Here is a 9,778-nt window from a genome sequence, read left to right as displayed (position 1 = left end):
GCCACGCTTTCTTCTTTGCCTTTTTTTTAATTTATTTATTTATTTTTTTTCTGAATACAAAATCTCACCTGAACACAAAAACAGTGACCATTAAAAGAACTTGTGTGTTGGTTCATATGAAGAGGTTAGGATTATATAAGAGATAGATCTGGCCGATCTGCTGATAGGAAACAAACAGAGCTGTTTACGAGAGCGGAAAAAACGTGCAGATGAAGTTGTGATCATGGCAAAGGCTTCACAGTGGCACTGCTGTGATGTTCCGGCCTGTCTCTCCGATCTCAGGCACAAAGGTATTACTCCCATAGATCTTGATCACCTACCAACAAAAGATGACAAGCACCAAACAGTATAATCAACATTTTTACGCTTTTTGACAATGCAAAGTAGATAAGATGTGGTGCAGTCCCGATCACAGCTGAAGTTCAGATCCTCTATTGGCTTTGAAACTTATTGAGCTTACATTTGTGAGGTCAGACACTGATGTGGGATGAGAAACTCTGTCTCACAGTTTTTATTCTAATTTGTCCCAAATGATGAGGTCAGGACTCTGAGTAGGCAGGTCATGTTAACTTCCTCATTCATGTCTGCATGGAGCATTTTTTTTTACTCAGTTGTGCCGCCATGTATTAACAAGGCAAGGCAATTTAATTTGTACAGCACATTTCAGCAACAATGGTTCATTTACATGTGCATATTATTTTGTACCATCAAAAAGCTACATTTCTTGTTTATGCACATGGAGTTCGGTAGGTTATGTGCCACTTTCTGAAATCATTTATGTTTTTTTAAAAATCTTTTATTCAACCCAAGAGCACTTTAAAAAAGATGTTAGGATATAGTATTTATGTAAAACATCAAAATATCTAAGAGGACTAGTGAAAACAGCAGTGTATAGTTGAGAATTGAGAGATGTCTTCCCATCAGCAAGATTAGAACAAGCTTATTTAATTTTCTCCGCAGTTTAATTAACTTTCTACACAGGCAAGATGTACAATTTCTGGTCTTTTCCGAGCTGGCTACAGAAAGCGTGTCCTCAAATTGTTCTTCTTTGTTGTGACTTTGACTTTAACAGACATCATTTGAAAGCAATTACTGAGCCACACATCGAGCTTCCCTCTGTTCTTAGTTCACAATAGTGAAAAATCCCTTAGTGGGGAACGAAGAACTAATGTTCTTTCTCATTTGTTTGTCACTTTCTCCACTTAAACACCCACTATTTAAAGAGCTACATTGACTTGTCTTGGTATTTATCTAAGCCGTCTCTGCTGCTTCTCTCAGTGTTCCTCGCTGTCTCTTCTGATTTGTCTGAGCACGAGTCTTTCTCTATGTGTGTGTGTGTGCGTGTGTGTGTGTGTGTGTGTGTTTGGAAATGTGTCTCATCTGTGTCTGGTGTGGAAGCAGCACAAACGTCGTGTCAACACGGTGATCATACATGTTGCTTTGATGGACAGATTAGCTGAGGGTCTGGCCACCAAGCTGTGGCAGCCTGAGTTGGCTCAGGTGCGCAGGTCAGAGTCCTTAGCCTCGATATAAGGGAGCCTGATGAAAGTTGCACCTACGTCAGAGGGCGATAAACTTTTGTTTGATGTCACAATCTACGTCAGGTCACTAGCCTTAATGCATCATTCTTATGCCAGTAGCACACTTTCATGGATCTGTGTCGTATTTCTATATGTTTTAAATGTACAAAATGCAAAGGTCACCTTCAAAACCATCATCTTCCGCACTTATTGGCACTGCTGGTAAATACTAGTAAAACCATAAACTAAACTTTTTTTGTTTTGCAGTGCTGCAATAATCTCAACCTGAACATTCAACATGTACTTTACTTGAGCACATTAAATCGACAAGGGGAAATTTATTGGTAGAGAAGAATATTTTTAACCACACTTATCTAAACACTTCTCATAAACTAAATAAAACGGAAGCATTTTTGTTGTTTCCTGCTTTAAACGGATCAGTTCTTGTATTCCGACTGATCCTAGTGGTGGAACAATGCAGTCAAATTCAGTTTATTACTTAAATACATTGAAAAGACATTTTCCAAGAAAACCCAGCCGATTGCCTCAAGTCATTGACTTGCAGCATTCCCTCTACCTGGACAAGCAAGTAGCGACAAAAGGCAATCGCTCGGATTGTGTCAATTACTTTACAGCAATCTAAGGTGTACGTAACAACTACTCTGACCCTGAATATATTGTGACATATATTCATGACGTTAAAGGCATGCAACGTGAACAGAAAGTCTGATAATGGAGGGTAAATGTATGCGGGAGGTCTAACTAATGCAAGAGGAAGAATTAGAAAGCATTTCAACAGGCTGACTCTCAAAAAATTAGCTGCATTCATAGCAGAGCACAATTATATTCACTGTCAGTCAGCCATGCACTGTGCCTAAATACCTTGTCTGTAAAGTAAAGGCATTTCCAGAATTATCGTCACTAATTATGAAGCCGTTGAAATGTTGCATACTAAATGACTTTCTGCACATGCAGAAGCTACTCGGCACAATACAGCAGTGGACCAATTAAAGTATTTATTATAAGTGCTACACTGCAACCTCATGACTGTTTAGAAGGATCCTGAAACAGTTCTTTCAAAATCATTTAAAAACCCTTCAGTTTTTCCTCGTTTTGTTGCACTGTACCACAAACGTCAGTGTATTTTGGGAGTTGGTTAAGAGATAGAACAACACAAAGTAGCACCTAATTTTGAGCATTTCAGACTTTTCCACAAATGAAACTCTTAAAGTGGCGGTGCGCATTTGTATTCGGCTCCCTTTATTTTGATATTACATCCATTGACAGTTTGCTACAAGCCTTACAAAGGCCGCAGCAAATATGTGGAGAAAATGCTCTGGTCAGAATTGCACATCTTTGTGCAATTCTCGTTTGATCCAAAGTGCAGATCCAAAGTGCTGCCTATGGCTGAAAAAGAACACTGCACATCACAATGAACACACCATCCCTGGAGTGAAACATGGCGATGGCAGCATCATGCTGTGGGGATGGTTTCCTTCAGAAGGGATAGGCATACCTGTATGACCTAAATATGATTGCTAATCTTTGCAAAGACTTAAACCTCTATATTCACAGATGCTATCTGTCCCATTTGTCTGAGCTGGAGCTATTCTGCAAAGAAGAGTAGGCGAAGGGAAAAAAATAGTTTTCTAATTGATACACACACTTACAGTTTCATTTTTGTCTGTCAAAATTTATGTAAAAAAACAAAAACATGTATGAGCATTTCCAACCTTCTCACTGCCTTGTGTTGGCTTTTTCACATAAAATTCCAAAAGGATACATTCAAATGTATGGTTGTAACATAATACATCATAAAAAAAAAAGCAGAAGGCTTAGCTTCGGACATTCGCTTTATCTTTGAGTCGAAGTCTTGATCCAACTCTCTCCTAAGCGTAAAGGATGGCTGATTAGGAATGATTTTTAAATGGGACAAAGTCTACCAACAACAATATTGGTCAACTTATCTTGTTTACTTTTTTGAATGGCTTCGACTGGATACTCATGTGAAAAGGGAAGTGAAATTTATAACGCTGTTTTACCAAGCCATTGGTTCCCCTTATGCCACCAAAACATTTGATGCAGCTGCTTCAAATGCAAATAGAGGGGACATCAGGTTTTGCTTTCATAAGCTTACGTAGTTTTGCAATTCACTGCACTTTGTATCAAATTGGTTGATATTTTCCTTTTGTGTAACATTATCTTTTTTTTTTTCATTCCAGTGCTACTAACTGGTTTTTTATTGTTATTTGAGAACAGGTGAGATATTTCCCGTGATTTGTCTGATCCCCTTCTGTTTGTGTGAGTTAATTTTATTTTGGAGAAATGACGCGTTATCGTCTCCAGTTAAGTCCCTGTTTACTTGCCAGTTATGCCAATTAAGTGTTTCCCTCTGCTCTAATTGTCGATGTAATCATCTGTGCTTGTGTTGGGATTTATTGACTAGAAGATGTCAATCAAGCAGGGTGGGGTTACCAGCGGCGAAAGAGAAGTGTTGCAGTTATGTGCTTCAACCACGGTCAAAAGGAAATTACCTTCAGCCTCCTTTACAGTGTTGCCATGGAGAGGCAATTAACCTAAATTGTTATTGTCTGAGACTAATGTGTTATAGCTTTCCCTCTTAATTTAATTAAGTTTTTTCCACTCTTCCTCATCTCTCCCCAGGTTCCATGCACATCTCCCTTTGCTCACCTCTGTTCAAGAGTAAGAGGAGGTAAGAAGTACAAAGACACGGCAGATATGTTGATGAAGATATGCGACCAAGGTTGCTTATGTTGTTGCGGTCTGAAATCTCGGATCACAGACACACACTTTGTGTTCAAAACGTAAGCTTCCAGATGTGGCTGCATCCGCTCCGGCACTTTGAATCATCAGAGACGCAGGTGCATCCATACGACCCTTCAGGCAAGGCTCCAGCCTTCTTCCCTCAAGATTGCTCCGCATCATAACATACTAGTCCACATTTTATCACATTACAGCCACAATTTATTTTTACTTTTTATCTTATGTAATAAATCAACACAAAGTAGCAAATAATTCTGAAGTGGAAGGAAAAAGGATAACATCTTAATTTATAAACAGGAATGATTTTTGACCATTCCTGTTCATAAATTCCTCAAGATCGGTCAGATTGTGTGAGTTGTAAGTGCAAATGTCAACTTTTCAAGTCTTGTAGACAAAATTATCCCAGAGCATGCTGCTTCCACCACCACATTTCACCGGTTAAGTGTTCTGCGAAGGGTGAATTTACTGCGTCCCATTGTGGCAATCTTTATACAGTCCTTTTTTTGTGACTGTCTTTCAACAATAGCTTTTGAGAGGTACCATAATGCAGACACCGGAGATGTAGTGGTCAGACCCAACGCTGTCCTCAAAGTAGGAACATCCGAGTGGGAGTAAATCCTCACTTAAATCTTCTTTAATTGTGCTTCCCTTCTGAAGATGCTGGAAACTGGGCCGCCAGTGGAGAACACATGATGTTCAATCTGCATTCACAGCGTGGAATAATGCAGCGCGCGTCGCCGCTGATCTACCATGATGAATGGGATTAATCAATCGAAGACAGTACATCTATCCATAAATTAAAAGCAGCGCTCATCGCTGAACACTGAACACTGTGGTTCTGATGTTATTTTGGTGACGTGTTGAGTGGGTGGATTTTTCACAATAAGCACACTATCATCACACATAAAGCGAACCTCAGACAAATAATTAGGGAGGTGTTCAGGAAAATATCTAGAAAACTGCAGTGAAATAAACTGAAGATCTGTTACTTTATTTACCGACAAAAAAATCGATATCCTTACATAGCTCTGGTTTGACCAAGCAATTCAGTCACATTGCACAGACAAAGAGAATTTAAACTGAAAACTACAATCAGCAGCAAAACCTGTAAAATTCATTTCAACCAACTTGAAATCAGGGTTACATTTATAAAGTACAAATATACAAATATTTGAGCTATTTCCAACTAGCTGGAATTATTTTACCCGTGAACAAACCAAATATTCTTTGCCTCTTGGGAAAGATACAGGCTATAACGTACTGTATGTAATTTTGTATTTGATATGTTAGAGTTGAACTATCTCCTCAGAAATTAACAACATGGCAAAATAATTAAATGCAAATCTTGCAATTCATTGATTTTTGGTTTGTTTCTCAGAGACACCAGAGCTGCTTGCTTCAGCAGAGGAGCTGGGGTTTCTCGCAGACGTGTTGGTTTTTTTTGCAGAGGTGCTGGGGTTTCTCGCAGAGGTGCTGGGGTTTCTCGCAGAAGTGTTGGGGTTTCTCGCTGCCGAGCTCCTCTCCAGGCAGTCGTCTTCTCTGCCTTCAACTGAACACGAACATCACAGCGATGATGGGAATCGGATTGTGGACGAAGATGATGTGGTACAGACAGTAAACATGCAGCTGCAATCAGTAGTGGGCGTACAAAGGATTTCTCAAAACAGTCATGTGTCAAGATGTATTAGTTCACTTTTGAGATAAAAGTGTACATTAGGTTAGACAAGGTTTATAACTTAATGTAGTGACACCTAAATGGCATATGTATATCTTTTAATTTGCTTGACCTAGAGAGCTAAGAGGAGCCAAAATTAGTGATAACACCAAACTCATGGAGCAGGAGTCTAAGGTACACACTGAGAGCAGAGGACCCCAGGAAGAGCACCAGACCAGACGGAGTGACCAGCAGGGTCCTCAGTGAGTGCGCAGACCAGCTGGCCAGGGTCTTCACCAAAATATTTGATTCATCACTGCCCCAGTCAATTACACAGCGCCCGAGGAAATCCACAATAGTCTCGCTGTCAAAAAACATTACCATCAAAAGAACCAATGACTGCCAATAAGTTGCTCTGACACCTGTCATGATGAAGTGTTTTGAGAAACTGCTCCAACGTCACCTCGTATCCTGCCTCTCACCCTTAGCACAGAGGTAGTAGATCACCTGAGGACGCAATTGTCACAGGGATCAGATGCAAGGTTGCTATTTGCTGATTTTAGCTCTGCTATTGATTCCATACTCCCAGACGGACCGACAGCAAAACTACTGGTGATTGGTCTTCCTACCACCACCTGCTGCTAGATCAAAGCATTTCTGCTCTGATCTAGCTCAGAGCAGAGCTCTGACTCTCTGATTGGGTTCAGAGAGTCAAAGTGGGCCCTTAACTTTCCATAACTCGGTCTTAACACTGGCTCCCCACAGGGCTGTGTACTTAGCTGTGTACTGTAGACTCTGTAGATCTACTGTGTCAGCAATGTTGCCATCAAATTTTCTGACAACGATGGTTGGGCTGGTGTGGTACTGGGGTGATAACTTGGTCATTAGCTCAAAGATGTAATCGTTGGCTGCAGGAAGAGGAAGTCTGACCTGCAGACTATATCACTATCAGTGGGGAATGTGTAAGCTTTCAGGTCCTGTGTGCACATGGATCCAATGGATCTAACATCAAGGACCAGCAATGTCTTCACTTTCTGAGGCTCCTCAGAAGGCTAAACCTGAGGCAGAAGCTGTGCACAGTCTTCTACAGCTGCTCCATTGAGTGTCTTCACTTACTGCATATCTGTGTGGTTCACAAGCTACACCAGGAGACACAAGAAGACTCTACAGTGGGTCATTGAAACCCTCCAGAAGATCAGAAGCCTTCCCTCCCTAAAAGTCCTCTTTGGGGTTTAGCTTCTCAAGAGGACAAGCATCATTCTGAGGAACTGTTCATGCCTAGGACATCAGAACTGCTGTCCTTGGATTGCAAATATAGAGGCCAGAGGTGACACGCTAATTGACTTAGGGACAGTTTTCACAACAGTGCTATAATTCTTTACCTTACTTATTTGAAGTTGGCCATGTGCAATTCTCAAGAGCAATTTTTATTTTTCTGATTTGAGGTTGCACTATTTAACATTTAGTTATCGATTATTAATTGATTTGTGGTACTTCTGACTCTCCACCAAAGAAGAGATTTTAAGTTTTCATGATTTTCAAAACTATCATTTGTTTATAAAATCTTGAAACTGTCTTAAAGCACATGCACAGCCAAACTCTCATGGGGCTGCGAGATTAGTATTTTTGTTTTCTTTCATGCCTGCTACAAATGGAACACAGAACAAATCAGTGTGGCTAAAGACACGGTATACCTGTCACCTTTGCAGATTCGTACTCTTGCAAATGATTCCACATTCAACACCGACACTTCGCTGCTCTTTGCTGCCCTCACATGCCTCTAAAAGGAACTTTCCCCAGCTCTAATGGAAAGCCTCTGCTCTTCTCGTCTGTGCTGCTGCAGTCTGATGAAGGTTATGTCACTAAAACGTACAGACTCCAGAGAACTATAGAGCCTGAAAATTCCTTGAGACTGTTTGTCTTCTTGGGGAGAGTATGTGTGTCAAATGTCTACTGATGCACTAGTTGTAAAAAAAGAAAAAAAAGCATCCACTTCTAGTTTCAAATTAAGAAAAACTGTTACCTGCGCTGAGGACTTGCATAGCGAGGTAACCATCCAGCAAAGAGGTGAATCCTGTCAGGCCCCCCATGGCTGCATAAGGAACATCTTTGCCAACAGGCTGACCTCTTGCCAGCCTCTCTTGCTTTGTCTCAACCTGTGAACAATGGGGAAAGGACTTTATACATGAAATACGGTAACAATAAGCTGACAAAAATGTTCCTTCAGATGAAGCTGTTATTGTCCATGACCACTTACCAAGGTACGGTGCTCAAAGCTGGGTCGACCGCACCCACAAGTGTAGGGACTGTGGAACCCAGGGCAGACTTTGCCTGAATAATAACAAATTATTTTCAAGTAGGTCAAAAAGCATTTTCTAGGTTGTAGCGAACATATCTTGAAAGTAGGGATGTCTGACTCACACTTCTTGCACATGTGGCCTGCAGCTTCACTGTGATCCTGCGGTAAATGCTTACACTTGCAGCGCACCATCACACCCCCAGGCTGAGGAATATAGTTATAAGAAGAACAGCGACAACCGCTGACCTTGCACCGTAGAGCAATGGGTCGCTCAGAGGGAATCACCTCAAACTCTGTCTGATGCTGCTTGTATCTGGTGGAGATTGATTCACGTGTATACATTGCATTGCAAAAGTTTTCATACCTCCTGTTTCCACATGTATGAAGAAGATGCACGTGTCACAGTCAGGTCACAAAGTAATATCCTACCTGTGTTCACAAAAGCACTGTGTTTCAGGGCCAACCTGCTTGCAGTCAATGCCCCCTGGTACACCAAAGCTCACATATAACCTGTTTTTCATACGTAGCGGTAGAACCCTCCTTTTGTACTCTTCATATTCCTCTGGAGTGAAAAGTTTTCCACCATCGTCATCACCAACGATCCTTAAAAAACAACTAAAAATCAATAAAAACTATAAACAGGTACAACACAAAGTTGAAAGTCAAAGGTCTTCATATTATTTAGGCATTTATATTTCAATTGTTCTAGATGTTGCTCTGAACGTCTAGAAAATGGACTAAAAATGTCAGGACTGTTGCTTGAACCTAATAAAAGTAAATGAAATGTTTAGCTTCGTGAGTCACACAGCTGCCAAAGTTCCTGCCAAGAACTGTCTTTTAAAAATATAAAAGACAGTTGAAATTCATGGAAAACTATTTCTAAATAGGTTAGTAGATAAAATGTGTTGGTACGCACCTTCTGTACTCCGCATAGTCATCCACTGCTTCCAAAGCCGTTTTATTCTGATTTACCGGGGTCATTATCATGAAATTAAAACAACAGCCTTGCAAGTTATACTTGTTTATGGCCCGCAGCATATGTTGCTAGGGAGATGGTTTTAGGGATCCCTCTAATGGTCGCAAAGGGAACTGCAACAACTATATTAATAATAGAAATAACATAAAAATCTTATTTTAAACAAAGCAAGAATAGTGAAGCACAAAACATAGGCAAACACAGGTAAAAGTCAAACATTAAAAAGCAACAAAACTATTTGTAGTCAATTAGCAAAACAAAACTAGCTAAAAAGGCTTCGTATTCGCAAACAATATCCTTCTCTAAGACGTGTATGAAAAGATAGCAATTAGTAAGTGGCGTTCATATATACTTACTTGATCAAGTGCTATTTGTTGTGTCGTTTTTCATTAATATGAAAAACGGCGACCGTAAAGGTAGGCTATTTTCAACTGCACCAAAATACGAATACATTTCCCACAATGCAACGGCTTTGACGTAGCCGGACACGTTCCGGGGGATCCATGACAGTACACGGTCTCATGCCTACAAGTACAGCAGCTGAC

The 9,778-nt window shown here is 40.5% G+C and overlaps 1 protein-coding gene across 1 annotated transcript; it reads right to left on the bottom strand.

Annotated features, from left to right (window-relative positions):
- Positions 1 to 5,285: 5,285 nt before the first annotated feature.
- Positions 5,286 to 9,687, bottom strand: fam221a (family with sequence similarity 221 member A). The gene is made up of 7 exons (XM_005802708.3): positions 9,590 to 9,687; positions 9,174 to 9,355; positions 8,687 to 8,860; positions 8,380 to 8,570; positions 8,216 to 8,289; positions 7,982 to 8,114; positions 5,286 to 5,853 (listed from the first exon to the last, which is right to left on the bottom strand). Exons 2-7 carry the CDS (start codon positions 9,293 to 9,295, stop codon positions 5,657 to 5,659), a joined length of 891 nt encoding a protein of 296 aa, XP_005802765.2. The 5' UTR covers positions 9,296 to 9,355; positions 9,590 to 9,687; the 3' UTR covers positions 5,286 to 5,656.
- Positions 9,688 to 9,778: the final 91 nt, after the last annotated feature.

The sequence above is a fragment of the Xiphophorus maculatus genome, chromosome 13 (genome assembly GCF_002775205.1).
Source record: "Xiphophorus maculatus strain JP 163 A chromosome 13, X_maculatus-5.0-male, whole genome shotgun sequence".
In the NCBI taxonomy this organism is placed as follows: domain Eukaryota; kingdom Metazoa; phylum Chordata; class Actinopteri; order Cyprinodontiformes; family Poeciliidae; genus Xiphophorus; species Xiphophorus maculatus.
Note: the sequence above shows the minus strand (reverse complement) of the source record. Positions and strands in the feature narration are given on the sequence as shown.

Excerpts from the sequence above, each read along its gene's own strand:
- fam221a (XM_005802708.3), bottom strand. The coding sequence starts at position 9,295 with ATGCTGCGGGCCATAAACAAGTATAACTTGCAAGGCTGTTGTTTTAAT. Across the intron at positions 8,571-8,686 it reads CAGTGCTTTTGTGAACACAG|ATACAAGCAGCATCAGACAG; the intron begins GTAGGATATTAC and ends AATCTCCACCAG. Across the intron at positions 8,115-8,215 it reads GCTTTGAGCACCGTACCTTG|GTTGAGACAAAGCAAGAGAG; the intron begins GTAAGTGGTCAT and ends CATTGTTCACAG.